Source organism: Silurus aristotelis, assembly GCF_946808225.1.
Source record: "Silurus aristotelis genome assembly, chromosome: 6".
NCBI lineage: Eukaryota > Metazoa > Chordata > Actinopteri > Siluriformes > Siluridae > Silurus > Silurus aristotelis.
The window spans coordinates 28,888,722-28,913,224 of record NC_139579.1 but is presented as its reverse complement, the minus strand read 5'-3'; the positions used below and the strand labels follow the sequence as shown (position 1 = coordinate 28,913,224).

The 24,503-nt window shown below is 38.1% G+C and overlaps 1 protein-coding gene across 4 annotated transcripts; it reads left to right on the top strand.

The window, feature by feature from the left end:
* Positions 1 to 225: 225 nt before the first annotated feature.
* Positions 226 to 24,474, top strand: phyhipla (phytanoyl-CoA 2-hydroxylase interacting protein-like a). 4 transcript variants are annotated; one of them, XM_083544831.1, is made up of 5 exons: positions 226 to 519; positions 18,437 to 18,627; positions 20,021 to 20,195; positions 21,316 to 21,433; positions 23,479 to 24,474. In XM_083544831.1, the coding sequence occupies exons 1-5, from the start codon at positions 432 to 434 to the stop codon at positions 24,014 to 24,016; spliced, it is 1,110 nt and encodes a 369-aa protein (XP_083400957.1). In that variant the 5' UTR covers positions 226 to 431; the 3' UTR covers positions 24,017 to 24,474. The 4 variants fall into 4 exon arrangements, with proteins under 4 accessions (XP_083400957.1, XP_083400958.1, XP_083400959.1 ...); XM_083544832.1 differs by lacking the exon at positions 226 to 519 and adding an exon at positions 16,572 to 18,055; XM_083544833.1 differs by lacking the exon at positions 226 to 519 and adding an exon at positions 18,200 to 18,331.
* The last annotated feature ends 29 nt before the right edge of the window (positions 24,475 to 24,503 follow it).

Genomic DNA, 24,503 nt, shown 5'->3' with positions numbered 1-24,503 from the left:
TTGACGTGGATTGATTCAGGTAGGACACCACTGAAGGCCTAGGTGTGAAATGCATACTCGCCACTGCTATTACTATTACTAGTAATAATAAGAATTGCACAGTAGTAGTGCACTTGTTGGTGAGTAACTCCAAATCTAGACAAAAATCACACAGCGTTTTAAATACGCGCAGCATTGTGTTCTTTTAAAAAAAAAATCATGAAACGTGAAAGTGCAAGCGTGTGTGTGCGCGCGCGAGGGTTGATCACGTGCAGCTGACCTGCGCATTGGTCGATTTTACCGTATGCCGTGTGTTAAAGGTGGTGACGTAGAGGGAGTGAAAGATAGATAAAGAGAGAGAGGGAGAGAGAAATTGGTCACTCCCTGTACTGACAGAAAAGCCCGCACCAGCACACGCACATCTAAGATAGCATTGCAATTTGCAGAGCATCATGGCGGTGCCGGGCCCGCTGAGCCCGCGCGAGGGCACGGTGGCCAAGAACCTGAGCCTGGAGTCCCTACAGCTATGCGAGAGAGACGGTAAGAAGAGCGCGCGCTCCCATCACCAGCAACGCATCATCCCGCAACCTTTCGGCAGCAACGTCTTTATAGACATCACTCAAGCTGTAGTTCATTATCTCGCTCTTTTTCTCTTCAGCTCTATTGTTCAATTATTTTAAGACTATTTTGCATGACATTTGACACGTGTGCCGAGTCATAGCGCGCGCACTGTCTGTCTAATAAGCAGAAAAGAGACACGTGCACCATTTCACACCCATGCAACTCCTTGAGAGAATGAACGTGAAATGTGCAGAACGTTTCAGAACCATGGACAGGGCTCGCGCTCCCGCAGCCGCCGTCGCCGCTGCCAGACTGGGCGTTTTTCCACCATATGATAATAAGTATCGGGCATTTGCGTTTCATTCATGACTAAAGGTCAATCGTCACTTGCACACAGAGTACCGCAAATGATGCGTGTCTTAGCGAGCTGGGTGTGTGTGCAGTCATGCACCCGGTGTGAGGAGCCTGAGGGTTAAAGCTCTGTCGGTCACCCTGCATGCATTTACTGCAACAATGCGGTCAGTAGGAGAAGAGTGTGTGTGTGTATGTGTGTGTGTGTGTGTGTGTTTGCGTGCGTGTGCTGGAACTAATTCTTAAAACACAGGGTTGCCACGTTGGACTGAATCCATCATGGATTAAAATACAGGGTGTCTAAAAAAATTCAGAAGGAATGGGATTATATATATATATATATATAGATATATAGATAGATAGATAGATAGATAGATAGATAGATAGATAGATCTGTTATGCTCTAGACGCATTTACTCAAGCCTGAGTCATGAATTTTGCTAATTCTTCTGATATTGCTGCTACTACTACTGCATCTAATAATAAATAATATGTAAATCTAATAATAAATAATTACACCCCATATTACTCTCGGTCTGTTTTTCAGCTCTTAAAAAAATAAATCATTGTATAAAATGCTGAAAACCGGTAGGGTGTTAAGGTCAGTCTACTCCCTGGTTCAAATTAGTATGCAGCCTTATAAACATCTGTAGCTATTTACAGTTACAGCTCCATGGCGAGTAAAACGGTTCCTATAAACAATTTCTAATAAAATCTTTATATTTGCTTTATGTTGTTTAACTGATATTATAAATGCAATGGTTTGGATAAATAACCTGAGGCGGAAGATTAATTCTGGTGACCTGTTGAGGTCATATATATATATATATATATATATATATATATATATATATATAAGCACACACCCTGCGTGCACACACACATACTGTGTGTGTGTGTATATGTATATATATAAAATATATACACACAAACACCTACAGTGTGTGCGTGTGTGCGCAGGGTATTTTTATATTTTCTCCAGTCTAGGAATGACTGAACTTCAGCCTCTGCTGTGATTGGGGAATATGTCCAAGTTCATTAATTTTACAAAAAAAGTGTATTGTTTGACATGACTTTGTCAAACAATCCAGACTAACTGACTTTGTAGACAAAAAATAAGATAAACACAAATCTCCACAAGCACTCTTTAAAATCTAGTGGAACATCTTACATTTATTTAGCAAACGTTCTTCTCAAGAGCGACATGCAAAAGTGCTTTGAGTCTCTATCTATAAATAAATCAACACTAGTTCGCTAAATTACAAACTTATGATGCCATCAGCCTAAAACTCTTTTGAGAGGAATTACGGCACACTTTTTTATTTTGAAATAAATATAAACAAAGACAAATAAAACATCTTTCCAGAAGAGAGAAGGTTATTATAAAAGCAAATAGGGAATAAATGTGGAACAGGATGTTTAAAAAAATAGAAATAAAAAAACATGTCCAAGTGTCCACAAATTGTTGTCCATATGTGTTAGTTTGTATATGGGATAACCATGGTGACTATCCACCCATCTTTTTTTTTCCTGCCAAGCTCTAGCTTGTGATTACATCATAGTTGCCATGCCACATGGGCTGGTGCTGAAACGAAAAAAAAAAAAAAAAATGGTACCATGGATACACGCTTTACACTGAAACATTAACACTCTCACCTGGTACTTACCTGAGTTCTTTATCTTGTTCTATTTCTTGTGTATTTCCTTACACATTTATGGGCGCACTCTGGATATTTGAAATAGCTTTACTTTTCTCATAAGACATCTAGTAAGAAATGCATAAATCAAATAATTTTGAGAAAAGGCACAGGGTAGTACAGCATCTAGCAAACGGGAGCCATTTTTGGTATTAAAAATCCACCAGTACACCAGACGGAGAGCGCAGTAGCAATCTGGCAGCATGGCTTAGAGTTCAGCAGCTAAATGGAGGCTTCCAGGAAGATGTCCCAGTAAACATGTCAAGAGTCTTTAATTATTTAAACAGAGAGTAACAAAGCCAATGATTCATCATAAATCTGGGCCAATCTCCCGTGACTGAAATAATGATATTAGATTAGATTGAACTTTATTGTCACTGTGCAGAGCACAATACAAAGGTAATGAAAGAAGTGCAAATAGCTATATATATATATATATATATATATATATATACAGTGAGGAAAATAAGTATTTGAACACCCTGCTACTTTGCAAGTTCTCCCACTTAGAAATCATGGAGGGGTCTGAAATTGTCATCGTAGGTGCATGTCCACTGTGAGAGACATAATCTAAAAAAAAAAATCCAGAAATCACAATGTATGATTTTTTAACTATTTATTTGTATGATACAGCTGCAAATAAGTATTTGAACACCTGAGAAAGTCAATGTTAATATTTGGTACAGTAGCATTTGTTTGCAATTACAGATGTCAAATGTTTCCTGTAGTTTTTCACCAAGTTTGCACACACTGCAGGAGGGATTTTGGCCCATTCCTCCACACAGATATTCTCTAGATCAGTCAGGTTTCTGGCCTGTCGCTGAGAAACACAGAGTTTGAGCTCCCTCTAAAGATTCACTATTGGGTTTAGGTCTGGAGACTGGCTAGGCCACGCCAGAACCTTGATATGCTTCTTACAGAGCCACTCCTTGGTTATCTTGGCTGTGTGCTTCAGGTCATTGTCATGTTGGAAGACCCAGCCTCAACCCATCTTCAATGCTCTAACTGAGGGAAGGAGGTTGTTCCCCAAAATCTCGCAATACATGGCCCCGGTCATCCTCTCCTTAATACAGTGCAGTCGCCCTGTCCCATGTTCAGAAAAACACAGCCAAAGCATGATGCTACCACCCCCATGCTTCACAGTAGGGATGGTGTTCTTGGGATGGTACTCATCATTCTTCTTCCTCCAAACATGTTTAGTGAAATTATGACCCAAAAATTCTATTTTGGTCTCATCTGACCAAATGACTTTCTCCCATGACTCCTCTGGATCATCCAAATGGTCATTGGCAAACTTAAGACGTGCCTGGACATGTGCTGGTTTAAGCAGGGGAACCTTCCGTGCCATGCATGATTTCAAACCATGACGTCTTAGTGTATTACCAACAGTTACCTTAGAAACGGTGGTCCCAGCTCTTTTCAGATCACTGACCAGCTCCTCCCATATAGTTCTGGGCTTATTTCTCACCTTCTTTAGGATCATTGAGACCCCACGAGGTGAGATCTTGCATGGAGCCCCAGTCCGAGGGAGATTGACAGTCATGTTTAGCTTCTTCCATTTTCTAATGATTGCTCCAACAGTGGACCTTTTTTCACCAAGCTGCTTGGCAATTTCCCTGTAGCACTTTCCAGCCTTGTGGAGGTGTACAATTTTGTCTCTAGTGTCTTTGGACAGCTCTTTGGTCTTGGCCATGTTAGTAGTTGGATTCTTACTGATTGTATGGGGTGGACAGGTGTCTTTATGCAGCTAACGACCTCAAACAGGTGCATTTAATTTAGGATAATAAATGTAGTGGAGGTGGACATTTTAAAGGTAGACTAACAGTGGACCTTTAAAATGTGGAACAGATAGACAGGTGTTCAAATACTTATTTGCAGCTGTATCATACAAATTAATAGTTTAAAAATCATATATTGTGATTTCTGGATTTTTTTTTTAGATTATGTTTCTCACAGTGGACATGCAGCTACGGTGACAATTTCAGACCCCTCCATGATTTCTAAATGGGAGAACTTGCAAAATAGCAGGGTGTTCAAATACTTATTTTCCTCACTGTATATATATATATATATATATATATATATATATATACACTAGCTGAAAGTACCTGTGCTTCGCTACGGAAGGCAGAACGCTAAGCAATATGGCAATAAGCAGTAAGCACTGAGCAGGACTGGATGATCAGAGATCAGAACGTAACGTCAACAAATAACGTACTACCCCTTTGTAGTACTGATAGAGGGCAAACTACTTTAAAAAAAATGTTTATCGTGCATCTAACATCTAATAAGAAACAATGTAGTAAGTTTCATTAGGATCTGTAATGTTGTTATTTCGAAGAATTTACAATGCGTGAGAAATCGCGTTTTTCACGAGTTAGCCACGATCCAGGGCGAATTTTTCAAAACCATTTCTTAGTGAGCACCTAAGACCCAAGAGGAAGGTATGTTCCAAATTTTATTGCAATCCGTTCAGTGGTTTTTGAGATTTCGTGATGAGTGAGTGAGTCAGTCAGTGGTATTTGAGCTTTATATATATATATATATATATATATATATATATATATATATATATATATATATATATATATATATATATATATATATACACACACAGACAGACAGCAAATCATAAATTGACTTCTCATAAAGTGCCTTCTGACTTCTAATGAATGGCCCTTTGTAGTGCAAAAAAACCCAAAGAAGATTAAATAAGACAAGACGTTCTTTTCCTGTTCTATCTCCACTTAGACACAGCTCTACCTCTGCCATGTTAATCTGTATTCTATGTGAGTCTCAGGACACGCCTCAGTCGCCGCAGTGTTGTGATGCGTCATATTCACGTAGCAGCAGCGGTGCTGAGAGAACGTGCTCGAGAAACAGTTCTGTGAGGAGAAATCAATCTACATATCAAATATTAGTCACATATTATTGGCCACTTTTTAAATATATGTACATTTGAATACGAGTATATTTGAATATGAGTTATTAGTATAATTACTGATGCAAATATGTAAAAAAAAATAAATAAAATATGCATCATGATACAAATGCCAACTTCTGATGCACACTTTTTTAATTCGAAGCAGCACATCATTCATTTTTATCTCGATACTCCGATGCGAATTGCTGAATCTTCCCATTCCTAATATACATACCTATATATATATATATATAAAAATAAAATATAAAAATCAAATTTTATTTGTCACATACACGTACATACAGAGTACGACATGCAGTAAAATGCTTTTTACGACGGTCCAGCATTAGGTAATAGGATGGGGAGACGAATAAAAAAAAAAAAATAAAAAACAAAAAAGAAGGCAGATAAATAAAAAGTATAAAGAGTATAAAATATAATAATATGTAAGGATATATATATGAGAGAAAAAAAATTTATATACAAGGGAAAAAGTGTATATACAATATAAATATATATATATATATATATATATATATATATATATATATATATATATATATATATATATATTATCTATCTATCTATCTATCTATCTATCTATCTATCTATCTATCTATCTATCTATCTATCTATCTATCTATCTATCTACACATATGCACATATGCACATATAAACACACACATGCAGTGCATTCAGGAAGTATTTAGAAAATCTTAAAATTTTCTTATGTTGCAACATGATCATTCAGAAAGATTTTTTTTCAGTAATTTACACTCAGTACACAATAATGACAAAGTAAAATGTCTATACTTTTTGTTGTATTATTATTTTATAAAAAAAAAACTATAAATATCACATGTACATAAGTACAACACTTGAAACTTAGCTCAGGTACCTTCCATTTCTTTAGTTCTTGCTGAGATGTTTCTACACCTTGATTAGATTCCACCCATGGAATGGTTTATTGATTGGACATCATGTGTAAAATATATAAATGTGTGTGTGTGTGTGTGTGTGTGTGTGTGTGTGTGTGTGTGTGTGTGTGTGTGTGTGTGTGTGTGTGTGTGTGTGTGTGTGTGTGTGTACATTATATACATATTATATATGTATACATATAATGTACATACACAAAAATGCAGGCATAGACAAAAAAGGCGAGCGACTATCAGGTGATTATCTAAAGAGATCATGACGTGACTGTATAACATGGTAGTGCACATGACAGGAGTGCAAACATTATAAGTAGTGTACAGGTAACCTAAAAATCAGTGTAGAAATGTACAGTTCCGAGATCAGAACGAGGCCATTATGGTTATTTACATTTCAGCATCTGAGTTCAGGAAGCTGACCGCTTATGATTTAAAAGATTAGTGACAAACCAGGCTTGTTCACTGCAGCTGAAACAGCTAATGTAAATGTGGAAGAAGTTGCCATGACTTTATCACATGCCTTGACTGACTGTTCCTGGGCCAAAGGAAGGAATTATGAAATATATTTTGCTTTGTTTATTCATCTACACTTGAAGAAGAAATCTGAGAACATCACAGACTTCACAAAAACTTCTCAGCTTGTAGCAAGGGAGATAAATAAGAGTAGGGAAAACCAGCATAAACATGACATGGCATGTATGTAAACACTTTGGCTAATTTCTAGCTCTGACATGTTATTACAGACCAGCTTGAGACCAGATGCCTTTAATGATACGTTCATTTCAAGTCTTTGTTATAATTTATGTTTTCCTTTGCTGGTGTTGAATGCATGCTGCATTAGGACCGAGTGAAGATAAAGGGCAGTGCTTGACCCACGAATGCGCAGTTGTTTGACTTATAACAACTGTAACCATAGTAACATAGAGTTGCAGTGCCATACAGAGTGAGGCAGCGGTTGTAGACATGGCCTAATGACCTCAGTGAGCTAAATTGTTGTGTGTGGTTTAAATGATATAGTGAATACGATGATTTTGTTAAACAGGCTACAGTTAAAGATGAAATTGTAGAAGAAAAGGATATATATAACAAGAAACAACACTAAGAATTAATCAACCAACAGCTACATTCCACATAGTCCCCATTTGCTGTTATAAGAACCTCCAATCTTCTGGGAAGATGTTTCACTAGATTTACGGAGTGTGATGGTGCAGATTTGTGCTTTCAGACACAAGGGTGTTAGTAAAGTCAGGTACTGATGTAGGTGAGGTGAGGAGGCCTGGGGTGCAGTCAGAACTCCGATTCATCCCAAAGGTGTTTAATAGGGTTGAGGTCAGAGCTCTGCAGCAGGAGATCTTCCACTTCAAACCATGTAAAGCATATCTTCATGGACCTGGCTTATACCTCCTAATTCAAGTAAAAGGAGAATCTAATTTTACCACATCCAAAGACATGCTATAATTATCTGCCTTCAGCTTTGCGGTAACAATTTGGGAACCTATGGCTGGAAATGTCAGGTGTCCCAATACTTTTGTCAGAATAGCTATATATATATATATATATATATATATATATATATATATATATATATATATATATATATATATATATATATATATATATAGTTGTAATTAATGTATGTGGTTCAAGTGCAACTAAGTGTGTGTTTGTGTGTGAGTGTGTGAGTGTGTGGGGTCAGGGCTGATCAGAACAAACTTCCTCCCTGAATTCTTAAAATATCTTCACATTTATTCATTGTTAATGCGATATCATTCACACATGCCTATCAGGTGCCTATTTACATGACGTGACACGCTTGAGGTTTATTTTTGTCCATTTAGCACTTGCTCCATCTGCTAAACACAAGGTGCAATCAAATCCCATGCTGCACCAGCTGATGATTATGATCACAAGGCTCCTAGTAGATGAGCAGGATTCTGGTGTATATGCAGTATATTGTATCTGATGTTGATGTTGAAACGTTACAGGAGTGGTTATATTTATCCCATTGTCTGCTGACATATTGACTCAGGATGGTAACTATATATAGGGTCATGAATAGATGGATTGAAGAAGTCAAGGTAGAAGAGGATCGGCTTTCTAAATCTTTACTATTTGGGTCTTAGGGAAGGTTGGATCAATATGATGCTTTCAATTATGCACATAATATCAGAGAATTTATTCTTTGTAATCAGTTTTTTGAGAAAATTCAAGAACAGATAGGAAAAACGTCCCTTTTAGGTCAAAAAGGTCATGAAAAATTAAGTGAGAGATTGTGCGATTATGCATCTGATGCACTATATGGGCAAAAGTATTGGTTTCCCAGGTCTGAAACACTGATTCAAGGACATATCATGGATTCACTTTCCAGACAGAACGTATTCAGTTGCTCAGTAACGGAACAAAAAAAAGTTGCCCACTAATAGAGTCTCATTTGTCTCACTCACGTAGGCCAAATTGTTCAAAAAGAGGGCATCATGGTGATTCTGTGGATATTGTTTCTAAGGTTCAGACTTAAGATCTGGTAATGAAACTGTAAAAATATCTTGAATACAGGCACATTCAGCTTTTTGTCCTCATTAGATTATTATGACTGTTTCTTGTTTTGTTTTATTTTAGTAATTTTAAATGTTATAAACCAGATAATTATGCTTATTACACAAGACAATGGAATATGCTTATTTCCTTTATGTATTTATAAAAAAGAACAAAAGATTTCTGCTATAGCAATAGCGTTGGAATAGATTGCATTTGCCTAAATAGGTAGCTTCAGTTAATTTTCACATCGACCATCAGAATGGAGAATAAACACTCTGTACACCTGTGGTGAGCAGAAAAGCATCTTAGAGTGCATGACACTTCAAAACTTGAGGCAGATGAGCTGCACCAGAGTTCTGCTTCTGCCAGCCAATCAACGGCTGGCAATCTAAGGCTGTAGTGTGCACAGGTTTTCCAAAACTGGAAAGCTGAAAACTTTCCAGTTGGGGGGGATTAGGCTGATCTAAAAAATTCTTCTGATGTAGGGTCAGAATTTGGCAACAACAGTTTAAATCTATTGAGACAAGCTGCCTTGGGTCAACAGTCCAGGCTGGTGGAGGTGATGTAATGGTGTGAGGATGTTTTCTTGCCACACTTTTAGGCCTCTTAATACCAATCAATCATTACTTGAATGTCACATTTAATTTAAGTATTTTTATTAATCATGTGTGAAACTCCATGGTCAAAACCTTTCTACCCAGTCAACTGATCTGAATTCAGTAGAACACATTTGGGATGTGGTAGAAGAAGTGATTCACAGCACCGGGAATATCTGTATGATTTGTGTAATGTAGTCACCTCAGTATAAAGCAAGATCTCCACAAAATGTTTAACATCTTGTGGAATCCATACCATGAAAAACTGAAGCCCTAGCCAGTATTGTTAATCACAACCATATGAGGTTCTTTCCCCAACTGTTGCCAAAGATTTGGAAGCACACAATTATATATAATGTCTTATATAATATTTTTTGAGCAATGCTGTTTCCATTTACTGAAACTAAAAGGCCAAAATCTGCTGCACAAAGCGAGCTCCATGAAAATGTGTTGTGCTGAGGTTGGAGATGATACTCTTAAAGACCTGCACAGAGCATTGGAATAAATTGGAGCACAGATTGACCCCCAAACCTCCTCAAATAACATCAGTGCCTGAAGTTTTTGCAGCTGACAGAACACAAATCTCCACAACCATGCTTCACAAATCTAAAATGCCTTCAAGAGCAAATATGGAATAAATCTAGAATGTATTTTCAATATAGGCACATATATTTGTGATGGTCACATAGGCTTTATTTCATGTCTGATAATTGTGTGCAAACTAATTCATCCACATTAGATATCCAACTAGCCGAATCAGCATGTTATGGATGATAGAAATGGATGCTAAATATGGTATTGGAACACAGCCATAGTAGTCTCTTACTGCTCTCAGTGCTTCTAACTTTGATTGATTCCTTGTCCTTGAGAAAGTTTTTTCCTCCCTTCAAATTCTGTAACATTGACATTTACAGCTTCTGGGAGTGAAATTACTCTGGAAACCAGCTCTGTCCTTTCCGTCTGTCCTTATGGCCCCAGGTTGTGCTAAAAGTGTGCAATTTTAAGCTGACACTTCATTCAAAATTGCCAAATCCGATAACTGCATAATTTTCATTTAAAGTAAGAAGAAATTTGTTATATTCAAATGAGAAAATTAAAAAGATTGACCTAAAACCGAGCGCTAGTATAAAGATAAGGCAAAAAAGCTCCATGTAGAAACTTTTTCTTTCGATAAAAATAACATTTTAAGGTAATTTTGTCTTATTTAAAGCTTAAATTAAAATCACTTGATCTGATGCTGTATGTGGCAACAAAAATTACCATTTAGAAACCCCCCTAATAGAGGAGTTCAAGCTGTAAAAATGCACATATATATATATATATATATATATATATAAATCATTTTTTTATTTATTTATAAAAGGTTTATTTAAAAAAAGAAAGTAAAATTTTGCATTAAAAGATTTCTGTTTTTCAGTCACATCACAGTTCCATCTGTTGTTGATGAGGCCATGCTAATGTTATGCTAATGCTAACACAATGACTCATTGTGTTCTGTTTAGCTTCATGAGGTAAGTGAAGTGTTTATCGCCCTTGTACAAAAGCTTTTTTAAAATCTGAATAAATCAGTGAAAGTGGACAGAAAGTGGCCTCGGGCATTGCGGTGTGTCTACTCTCGCTTTTTATTAGTTTTGCACACTTCTGTTCTGTTTAATTTAGCAAGTGTGATGTATAATAATGAGCTAGTTAAAGTGAAAAAAAGTGATCTATCTATCTATCTATCTATCTATCTATCTATCTATCTATCTATCTATCTATCTATCTATCTATCTATCTATCTATCTATTGTATCTACTGTATCTACTGTATCTGTCTGTCTGTCTGTCTGTCTGTCTGTCTGTCTGTCTGTCCCTATATTAATCAATCAATTCATTATAATTATTTAATATTTCTGTTAACATTTTGTCCCTGTGTGGTTTTTGCTCTGATGTCAGAATTACTGGCAACACAAATGATTGTAATGTGAGAGATGTATAATATCAAATCTGAAACAACAGCAAACCTGTACCAGCACCCCAGCAAGTTCCTAACATGAGCGTATCGAAAAGTTTCAGGTGGGACACTATTTCAGGTAGAGAGTAAGGTATTAGTTTTTAAGAAGAACAGCTTTAAGGGTAGTTACAGCTGTAAGCTGACTCAGCATTTATATGAATGTATTAATTCATTTGTCTAATTCACAGTCACTTGGTAGAATACTTGGAATGTCTGCGCATTACAATACCTTTGAGTTAAGCAGATGCGTTTGTGCATTGTGTTTTTGTTACAGCTTTACCTTGTTACAAAACACTGAAACTGAAGACTCCTTCCATCCATCTGTCCTTATGCATGAGCATAGAAACAGTGCCGTATTAGTATTATTTATTACATTAATAAAAACAGTTTTTTATCACTGTAAAATGGAATAATGTACAGACTGAGTGAATGTGAAACAATGTACAAAGACATTTATGTTTTCCTCTGTGGTTTTAGTGTTGGATGTTGTTTTGGGGATTAGATGCCTGTTTTCAAAAATGAATACTGAATTGTGTGTGTCTTAGAATAGACTGCAGACCTCTGGAGGCTTTTAGCATGTAATGCAACCCAATACAAGGTCAGACACACTTCAGTTAATAACCTTTTTCTCTTTTCCCATTCACATTCACATTTCCATCTCCACATCTCCAGATTCAGTTCTACATCTCCATGTCTACACCTACATATCTACTTCTACATCTACTCACTCACATCTACACCTCCATGTTTACACCTGTATTTAAGTCTACATCTACACCATCTACCTCTACATTTACACATTTACCTCTGCATCTCCACGTCTACACCTACATCAAAATATCCACCACTACATCTACACATTCACATTTACACCATGTCTACACCTATATTTAAGTCTACATCTACACACTCATGTCTACACCTACATCTTCACATCCACCACTACATCTACACACTCACATCTACACCATGTCTACATCTACACTCTTACATCTACACCTACATCTATACCTCTAACTCTACATTTACACATTTACGTCTACATCTCCACATCCACACCTCCAAGTCTACACCTACATCTTCACATCCACCACTACATCTACACCATGTCTACATCTACACCTACATCTATACCTCTCACTATTTATTTACACATTAACGTCTACATCTCCACAACTACACCTACATCTTCACATCCACCACTACATCTCCACATCTCCACCTCCACATCTACACCTACATCTACACATCCACCACTACATCTACACATTCACATCTACGCCATGTCTACATCTACACCTACATCTACACCTCTAACTCTTCATTTACACATTTACGTCTACATCTCCACATCTACACCTACATCTTCACATCCACCACTACATCTCCACATCTACACCTCCACATCTACACCTACATCTTCACATCCACCACTACATCTACACATTTACATCTACGCCATGTCTACATCTACACCTACATCTATACCTCTAACTCTTCATTTACACATTTACGTCTACATCTCCACATCTACACCTACATCTTCACATCCACCACTACATCTACACATTCACAACTACACCATGTCTACATCTATACCTCTAACTCTACATTTACACATTTACGTCTACAACTACATCTACTCATTCACCCCTACATCTACACATTTACATCTACACCATGTCTACACCTATATTTACGTCTATATTTACACAATTACATCTACACCTACATCTATACCTCTACATCTACACATTCACGTCTACATCTCCACATCTACATCTCCACATGTAAACCTATATCTACATCCACATCTACAGGTCTACATTTAAATATCTACTTCCACATCTACGCAATCACATCTACATCTCCACATCTATTTCTAGATTTACACATATATGTCTACATCCCCATGTCTATACCTTCAGCTCCACATTCACTTCTACATCTACATATCTACTTCTACAGCTACACATTCACATATACATCTCCATCTCCACATCTCCATGCCCTTTATCTACATCTACACATCTAGCATGTCTACATATGCACTACTTCTACACATGCTGCAGAAGTAAGAACAAATTACCTGTTAAAAACAGGAAACTTACTTCTACATCTACCATTTCACATTTACATCTACAAATCTAAATCTGCTACTACACATCCATATCTACACATCCACACATTTACTCATCATGATTCAGCAGAAAACATTTCCCCACCCCAATCAGATCTTTCTACAGACAAAGATCCCCACACCACCCTCCCCTTTCTTATTTTCTCTCTATTTCTGTATTTCTGTCTGTCTGCATGTCCCCCCTCCAGAGGAAATTGGAAAATTGGCTCACACATGCTTAGTTGTTGACCAGAGGTCGTTTGGATTTGCTGCTTCATATATACTCACCTCATTTGCATAAAACTAATTATTTATTCAAATGTCACTGAAATTGCAGTTCGGTGTCTCATACATTCTTTTTCTGATAAAGCAGCAGTCCGACTATATAAAATAAAACCAACTAAATATAAGACCATTAAAATAAAGACCAATTAAAAAAACGGCAGTTCATGAAACGGAAATGACTCACATTTGCATTGCACTGAATTCACCAAAACCTATGCTTCAAACTTTGTGGCAACATTTTAGAATACCAGGTAATTCAATATGCACAATATGGGCAAAAGTATTGGGACACCTTTTTTCCCCAACCATATGTAGTTTTTATTTTTCCAAACTGTCTAACTGTTTTGATCACTGTCTTTGGATGCAGTAGCATGAAATTTTCCCTTCACTTAAACTGGGAGACCCAAACCTATTCCAGTATGACAATGCCTTTGTGCACAGAGTCAGCTCCGTGGAGGTATACTTTGCATAGTTTGGAGTAGAAAATCTCATTCTATAGAGCTCTGACCTCAACCCTATTGATCACCTTCGAACGAATTGGATGAACTGAAATGCTGACTGCATCCCAGGCCTCCTCACCTTACCTACATTAGTACCTGACTCTAGACAAAATCTAGAGGATAATTTTCCCAGAAGAGTGGAGGGAATTATAAAAGCAAATTGGAACTAAATGTGTAATACGATGCACAAAAAGCACATGCCATACTTATGACCAGGTGTCTGCAAACCTTTAGCAATATATATATATATATATTTTTTTTATTATTATTATTTTTTTACTGATGATTTTTTTCCTGAACGAACCCGAAATTTCCACAACCCTGCCCCAAAATCTAGTGAAAGCGCCAGTGCTTGAAAGTGGAGCTTATTATAAAAGCAAATAAAAGCAAAATACTAAATAAGACATGCAAATTCACACACAGGATTGTTGATCATGCAAAGGTAATAAATACGTTTTATCCTATTATCAATAATTGGATTTATTTTTTTGCATTGGCAGGCCACATATCATGAAAACTCTAAGACCGTATGTATTAAGTGATTTAATTTAAGACTAAGGCAGGGAGAAAGATGTAGCCTCTTTGTCATCCTCTTCCATCCGGTCTGCCACCGTTCGCCCAGAGAACTACGTATCTAATCGGCTTGGCTTGTTGCCATGGAAACTCCTCAGTGTGTGTGAGAGAGCGAGAGCAGCAGGTTGTGTGCCTTTGAGATAGATTCTTCTTTTGTTTGAGGGTTTACAGACGTGACGAAGAGACCGCTCAGCTCTGGGTTCTGATTCTGACTTGTACGTGAAGCAGTTTTATTTCCCCAGCCTCAAATGTGCAATGTCTGCCCCAGATGAAGACTCTGGACGCCAGTGGTGTTCAAACGGATGATTTCTTGGCGTTACAGTGAAAACCTGAATTGCTCCTTATACAGTTCAATTGTAATGCTTTAGCATACAAAGCCATTTTAGTGCAACACAAGTCCAACTTTGTGGCGACAGTTTAGAAAAGAAACACATAAGTCTGCCGTCTTCACATAAATTTGGCCGGAGGATGAGAAAGGATGCTCCTTGTCCTCCCCAGATGTGCACCTCTTAGCAATAAATATATAATCAAAGTTAATTATGTACCAATAGAAGCACAGTCTAAAGGGTGTTCATCTTATACTACAGCAACATTGAATGTACATTATGTGGACAAATGTTTTGGGACTCCTGACCTTTTTTCTGGTGATTCTTCCCCAAACTGTTACCACAAAATTGGAGAGACACAATTGTACAGAATATCTTCCTTAGGAGACCCAAACGTGTTCCAGCATGACAACGCCCCTGTACACAAAGCCAACTTCATGAAGATGTGCTTTACATGGGTTGGAGTGGAGGATCTTGAGTGGCTTGCTTAGAGCATTGAAATGCTGCTATTGATCACCTTTGGGAAGACTTGGAACACTGACTGCACCCCAGGTCTCCACACTTTACTAACACCCTTGTAGCTGAATTAACAAAAATCTCCACAGAATTTAGTGCAACATCTTCCCAGAGGTGTGGAGGTTATTAGAACAGGTTATTCATCCCAAAGGTGAAGTCACAGCTCTATAGCAGGCCACTCAAAATCTTCCACTCCAACCCATTAACTCCATATCTTTACTTTTTGCACATGGGATTTGACTTGCTAGAACAGGTTTGGAAACTGAATATTGCTGGAAAAGTCCCAATACTTTTGTCCATCTAATTATTCTTTTTTTTTTACGGTGCATCCGGATCACAGCGCTTCACTTTTTCCACATTTTGTTATGTTACAGCCTCATTCCAAAATGGATTAAATTTATTATTTTTATCAAAAGCAAACTGTAGTCCTGAGTCAGTTTAGCAGACTGTTGATATTAACTACAGTCCAAATCCATCCAACAGAAGGCAACACAAACATTGGGGATCTCTGAGATAAGAGACAGCATCTGCTTCTTTACCTCAAAAAAACACCTACTGACTTCAGACTGGACTAAATAAATGTTTTTTCAGCCTTGACTTAATAATGGGTTGATATTCCATGATGACAATGTGAAAAGTGTGTTTGAAATCTTTGCAAATGTATTAAAAATAAAAAAAGGTACGTGTTCATAACCTTTGCTCAATACTCTGTTAAAACACCTTTAGCACAGATTACAGCCTGGAGTCTTTTTGAGTATAATGCTAAAATGATGCTTGGCACACATTTTTGTGCAGTTTCTCATAATCTTTTTTGCAGAACCTCTCAAGCTCTATCAAGTTGTATGGGGAGCGTCGGTGCACAGCCATTTTTTAAGATCTCTCCAGAGATGTTTAATTGGCTTCAAGTCTGGGCTCTGGCTGAGCGACTCAAAAACATTCACAGAGTCCCAAAGCCACTCCTTTGTTATCTTGACTGTGTGCTTGGGTCGTTGTCCTGTTGGAAGATAAACAGTCACCCCATTCTGAGGTTAAGAGCAGTCTGGAGCAGGTTTTTATCAAGGATGAATCTGTACATTGCTGCATTCATCATTCCCTCGATCCTGACCCGTCTTCCAGTTCCTGCTACTAAAAACATTCCCACAGCATGATGCTGCCTCCACCATGCTTCACTGTAGGGATGGTATTGGCCAGGTGATAAGCGCTGCCTGGTTTGTTTCTTCTTCAGGTGCCTTTTGTCAAACTCCAGATGGGCTGTCCATCAGGTGCCTGTAACTGAGAAATGGCATCCATCTGGCCACTGTACCATACAGGCCTGATTGGTGGAGTGCTGTAGAGATGGTTGTTCTTTTGGAAGGTTCTGCTCTCTCCACAGAGGAACACTAGAGCTCTTTCAGAGTGACCATCAGGTTCTTGTTCACCTCCCTGATTAAAGAACTTCTTCCCCTGATCACACAGTTTGACAGGTGGCCCGCTCTAGGAAGAGTTCTGGTGCTTCCAAACTTCTTCCATTTACAGATGGTGGAAGCCACTGTGCTTATTGGGACCTTCAATGCTGTAGAAATGTTTCTGTACCCTTCCCCAGATCTGTGCCTCGAAACAATCCTGTCTCAGAGGTCTACAGACAGTTCCTTGGACTTTATGGCTTGGTTTGTGCTTTGACATTCACTGTTAACTGTGGGACCTTTTATATAAACAGGTGTGTGTCTTTCCAAATCATGTCCAATCAACTGAATTTACCACAGGTGGACTTCAATCAATTGTAGAAACATCTCAAGGATGATCAGTGAACACAGGATGCAATTGAGCTAAATTTTAAGTGTCATGTTTTTTTTTCCTTTTGAATAAATTTGCAGATTTCCAACCACCGCCTTTCATGTTGTCATTATGGGGTATTGTTTTTTGAATTTTGAGAAAATTAATGAAAAGAATCCATTTTGGAATGAGGCTGTTACATACCAAAATGTGGAAAAAGTCATTGTGAATACTTTCTGGATGCACTGTATACACTGACTGGTGAATTAGAGTGTGTGAAGGCGGGGAGTGTGCACACCCAGGAGCATTTTCACTGATAAGGTTCTTGAGCCTTATCTTTTGGACACATTCGCTGTTTTGAGCCGACTATAAACAGTGCGGACAAAAGCGGAAAGCAGTAAATATATTCTTTCATATTGTGAGTAATATATATATATTTTCCTTTTTTACGATTAATAAGTGTTCACTTGTGAGCAGTAAAATGCTTTGCTTTCATGTAAGAATACTTAAAACAGGGAATTCAGGCAAATCATCATGTCCTCTACTTGCTTGTGTCATGAGTGATGGAAAGAAAGAGGGAGGGAGAGAAAGATATAAATAAGACACGCAGTTGAAAACTGTCAGGTTATGACTGTGTGCCTGAGTGTGAAATAAGCATTTTATAGTGGTGTGTGTGTGTGTGTACTCTTTCAAGGTAACTCCAGGAAAGAAAAAAGAACAGTGAGAAATGTATAAATATCTGCATTCGTTAAATTTAACAAATCATTAGATTTGTGTGCGTGTGTGTTTGTTTGAGTAGGTAAGGCGGAGGAGAGTGGTGTCATGGAGATGGAGCTCCCCGTTCCCCTCAACATTCGGATCAGCAACATCACCTGTGACTCCTTTAAGATCTGCTGGGAAATGGACCCTCGCACCAAAGAGAAGATCACGCACTACTTTATCGACCTGAACAAGAAGGAAAACAAAAGCTCCAATCAGTTCAAACACAAGGTGAGGCGTGTTGATTCACGGTAAAAGAGATCAAAACACGTACACGCGTATTTTCAATTCGTCCCAATATTTTAAATCGTTGGATTCAAATTGGCAAAATGATGGATGGAATATTGGGACGTTTGACTTTTCCAGTCGCATGTGTATCTTCCCAAACTGTTAGCACAAAGTCGGAGGCACACAATTGTATAGGATGTCTTCAGATGTGGTAGCATAAAACTTTCCCTTCACTTTGAACTTGGAGACCCAGACCTGTTTACATTTACATTTGTGGCATTTAGCAGACGCCCCTTGTCCAGAGCGACATACAGAAGTGCTCTATCAATGAATACATTTACACTGGTGTGCTAGGTTAAGATTAATCAGCCTACCATACAATTCTGTTGAAAAAAATTTTTTCTATCCCATATCCCCAAGTTTCTCCCATTTTCAACCCATAAATAAATAATTATTTTTTAATTGTGCATTGATTATTGCAAACGTGGGCGACAGAAGTGTGCCTTAATAATGCACCCTTTCAATTATTCATTGTGAAATTTCCAGGCCTGGAGAGTAGGGATGGTAGGATACACAGATTCAGATCGGAGCATCATTGTGATACATCGATTGAAAAAAGTGTGCATCTGATACAAGGTGGCAGTTGTATCGCAATGCATCATTTAAACATATTTGCTTTAGTAAAAAAACTATTTATTTATGTATCATTTTTAGTAGATGCGCTGTATAGTGACCAATAATCTGTGATCAATATTTGATATGTATGTCATATGTATGTATTTGATATTCCATTTCTCCTCGCAAAACTGTTTCTCGAGGCGCGTTCTCTCAGCACCGCTGCTGCTACGTAAATATGACTCATCACAACACTACGAAGGCCGAGGCGTGTCCTGAGAGTCACATAGAAAAACAGATTAACATGGCAGAGGTAGAGCTGAGTCTTTTTGGAAACAGGACAGGAAAAGAACATCTGGTTTCATTTAATCTTATTTATTTTTGCACTACAAAGTCCTGTTTGTGAAAGGGCCATAAATTAGAAGTCAGAAAGCGCTTAAGTAAATTGATGATTTGCTGTCTGTCTGAACCAAAGAAATAAAAGCGAACTATCAGTACCATATTAAATTGCATATGCATCGCAATAGAGGTGAATCGTATCGTATTGCATCGGTAGCTGCTTCATATGTGTCTTTAATGTATCGTATTGTTGGCTATGCATCGAGATGTGAATCGCATCAGCCTCAGTTATGGAGATGCAGATCACATCTGGAGACCGCTGAATGTTTTCTTCTTATTGTCCCATTCTCACTGACACCTTTTTCTAAGTGATTAATGCCATATTATGGTTCTTTGTTTCTCTTTAGTCCTACAATGTGAATCTCTCATCTCTTTTATCCAGGACGTTCCCACTAAACTGGTGGCCAAGGCCGTGCCGTTGCCGATGACCGTGCGGGGCCATTGGTTCCTGAGCCCGAGAACCGAGTACACAGTCTCTGTGCAAACCGCGTCCAAGCAGAGCGATGGAGACTATGCCGTGTCTGAATGGAGCGATATTGTGGAATTCTGCACTGCAGGCAATCTACATTCACCTTCATCCTTCACCTTCATAAAACCTGAGATGTTGTATGGATTAGAGACATTGACATTAAGTAAAAGACAGGAGGTGAAGCTGGAGGTAGCAGAGCTGAAGATGTTGAGGTTTTCGTTGGGAGTGTCGAGGATGGACAGGATTAGAAATAAGTTTATTAGCAGGACAGTGCATGTAGGACATTTTGGAGACAAGGTGAGGGAGGCGAGATTGAGATGGTTTGGTCATGTGCAGAGGAGGGACATGAGGTATATCAGTAGGAGAATGCTGAGGATGGAGCTACCAGGAACGAGGAAAAGAAGAAGGCCAAGAAGAAGGTTTATGGATGTGGTGAGGGAAGACATGCAGGTAGTTGGTGTGACAGAGGCAGATGTAGAGGACAGGTGGGTTTGGAGATGGATGATTCTCTGTGGTGACCCCTAATGGGAAAATCCGAAAGAAGAAGACATTTCAAAGTCGAACATCTTACTTTTTACTCAACTACACTTTGTGTCACTCGTTCCTTTTTATTTATGAGTGGATAAAAAATGGTCAAGCATGCAACAAGCAACCAATCAGTGTAGAGCCCGCATTGTGTTGTACTCGTCTTGATTGGTGCTTAGTGGTATCTGCTTACAGCAACATACAGTTCAGCTGGAATGAGGAATAAATGATGGAAGAAAGTCCTGACTCTGACTTGACACAACACACCTTATTTGCACGTTTTTTTTTTTTCTTTCAAGTAGTTGAAAAAAGTTTTGGGCTCATGATAATTTGAATAGATATCAATAAGTGTTTGACCAATTAACATTATTATTTAAATAGATCAGTGTGCTGAGAGTCACATTAAAATATTTGTACATAAACTAATTTGATTAGGCAAAGAGTCTTGTGACAAAAATGATAATAGGAACATTATAACCATAATAAATCATAGTACTTTGGATACTTAAGTAAATTTAATGGCAAATACTTTTGCACTTTTATTTAAGTGGAAGTTTAAAAGGAGCACTTTTACTGGAGTCATATTTTAACAAGTGTATCTCTACTTTAACTCAACTACATGGTTTGTGTACTTCATCCATCACTGTAAATAACCGATGAATGGTATGTGTTTTTTCTTTCAGATTACTCCCCTGTGCATCTGAATCAGCTGCTCCAGAAGGCTGAGGTTATCGCCGGCAGGATGCTCCCCTTCTCTGTCTTCTACCGTAATCAGAACCAAGAGTACTTTGACTACTGCCGGTGAGACTGACACCATAATATATACACACACACACACACACACACACACACACACACACACACACACACACACACACACACACAAACTCAGTTAAACCACAGTTATACACATTGACACAGGGCTACAATAGGGCTGAACACAAACATCATGTTGTGCAAATATGGATGCTTTATGCAAATGTATGTTTATTATTAGTGAAACCAAACTCATCATAGAGCATGAAGACAAAATATTCTTGTAATTGTTTTAAAGTAATTACGGCAGTTTAAATTGCGTAAATCATCAGGACACCAAACGGAACGTTTGCTATGTTTCCACACGGACGGTTAACAAGTTGATACCGGAGAAACTGTACTTCTTCAACTTTCATACGGATTACATAATTAGAGAATATTTGTTTTCGATGTGAACTGTTTTATGTTAAAGACATTTCAAGTTTTCTATACATACATTTATTATGTCTGTGAGGCAAATATTCACTGAGTTTCAGTTTGTTTTATTTGCGTTTGTGAAGGGAGATGACGGAGACGGTGGAGAGCACCCCCTGTCTGTTTTCTTTATTTTACAAAAGCACAGCGCTTCATTATCATGAGTGTATACAAATAAAAGTAGACCCTTTACAGATTCGAATGATGTATTGCTCTTATATGTACGATCACAAAAGGCAGTAAGATGTTTGTTTTGCCATTATAAGCCGTTAAAAATGACACAAAACGCGCTGGCGCGTTTGTCGACCCCAGAGGGTTAATTGTGTGAATCATGGCAGATTTTGGTCTTAAATTTGAGACTTAGACACATCAATAAAACAAATGTTTACTGAATAAAAATATTTTTTGGTAGAGTTTATTTATTTATTTTATATCTGAAAGGGTGTTGTGAATAAATGTGTGATGCGCTGTAGGTTTTAATTTCGCCTCTAGTTATTTATGTATTCGTATGTATTTTTTAAATTGTGAAACAGAAATGCATGCTGCATTAATTGTGCGTTAATATAATTTAGTGGCGTTAAAATGAATTTGCTCTTGAATTTTGACAGCCCTAAAAAAAAAAATAATTTTTACAAATTATATATATATATTTTATTTATCTAAATTTCAAATTTTGTTACCTAATGAATGTATCTAGGCTAAACATATAGAAGACAAGCAGAGAAAATATGATGATGATCAGGTGATCAGGAATGTTTCTTTACTCAGTCATGTTTGCATCGCTGATTTTCTCTCTCATCCACGTTAACCCCAGACTTCTTGTTGCCTTCTGTCTTGCTCGTTGTTCGCTTCGTAAACTAGCCTTCATCTGTGGTGTGAAAGCCAGGAAATGATACACCAATAGTAGATTGAAAAAGCAGTGCAATGACAGGAAATACGTTGATTGGCTAAAAACGGGGCGAAATGACAAGAAAAAATTGTGACATTTCACCAAATTAATAGATTAAAACTAAAATAACAAACCTGAATAAAATGTAAGAAGTAAAAAGTACAGATATTTGTGTTAAGAATTTAATGAGTGAAAGTAAAATGGAAAAATAAATAGTGAAGTACTGATACTAGAAAAATCTACTTAAAATCTACAGTAATGAATTATTTGTAGTTCGTTACTTTCCACCTCTGCTGCATTGTACATGTTACAAGGAAAATCCTCTTACTACCTACTTACATAAGGAAAAACAGAAAACAAGTTGACTCAGTCAGGTGTACCTACTTCATGATGGTTTGTGGCGTATATATGTATATAGCATGATAGAACATTATAGCTATAATAAATCATAGTTCTTTTGATACTAAAGTACATTTGAAGCCAAATACTTTTGTCATTTTACACAAGTAAAAGTTTAAAGGGAGCACTTTAACTTGAGTAATGTTTTACCGAGTGTATCTCCACCTTTACTCAAGTACATGGTTAGTGTACTTCGTCCACCACTGCAAAAAACTATTTTAGATATTATGTGCACCATGTTTTCCGGCAATAAAAAACAACAACCTTTTTTTTTTATTATAAAACGAAATAAAAAAATTACTAAAAGAAATTTTTCTCTGTCTTTCAGCAATGAGCAAGGAGGCCGAATGCTCCCCTCGGTGAAGGACAACAGCGGAAGTCACGGCTCTCCACTTAGCGGCAAGCTGGAGGGCATCTTCTTCAGCTGCAACACGGAGTTTAACACTGGCGAGCCTCCGCAGGATTCTCCGTATGGCCGCTACCGCTTTCAGATCGGCGCCGATGAGCTGTTCGGGCCCAACACGCGTCTCTATTTCGGCGACTTTTACTGCATGTACACAGCATACCACTACGTGATCCTGGTGCTGGCACCACGCGGCTCGCCCGGAGACACCTACTGCAGCGAGAGGCTGCCTGAGCTGGACGCAACCAAAAATCGCTTCCTGACCCGCGTCTGCGGTGAAGACGGGCTCGTGGAGTTCCGCCACGCTCAGGACGTCATCCTGGAGATCATCTACACGGAGCCTGTGGAGCTGACGCGTGGAACCGTAGCCCAGATAAGCGGCCATCAGCTCATGAGTATGTCCACTGTCAACGCCAAGAAGGACCCGAGCTGCAAGACGTGCAACATAAGTGTGGGACGCTAACTCTCACCCAGGACTTACCAACCGAATCTGTCTGATCCACATACCACACAAGTGCAGACTCTAATATTAGCATGTATGCTAACTACCCAATCCTCAGATCACACCTCGAGACCTGCAGACATTAGACCGGGATGGTAATGCTTGTACACAAACTGCCAACTAACACACACACACACACACACACACACACACACACACACACACACACACACACACACACACACACACACACACTAACACAAAGCTGTCTCTGAATTATCAGAACTCTAATATCAGAATGCGTCACTACACACCATGACAAGTCCTATGATGAAATATGAGGGTGGGGTGCTGACACACAACCTCAGTCTGGACTTGTCAAGCAATCAAGTGTGGATGGGACACACATGAGAACACTTCAAGAAGCTACCACTAATGTTAGCGTCACAGATCTACCCTGGCCACATTCAAGATCCTGCAACATCAGTGTGTGATGTTAACTCTGGTT

Coding starts and splice junctions, on each gene's coding strand:
- phyhipla (XM_083544831.1), top strand. CDS start 432: ATGGCGGTGCCGGGCCCGCTGAGCCCGCGCGAGGGCACGGTGGCCAAG. Junction 520..18,436: donor ACAGCTATGCGAGAGAGACG/GTAAGAAGAGCG, acceptor TTGTTTGAGTAG/GTAAGGCGGAGGAGAGTGGT. Junction 18,628..20,020: donor CCAATCAGTTCAAACACAAG/GTGAGGCGTGTT, acceptor TCTTTTATCCAG/GACGTTCCCACTAAACTGGT.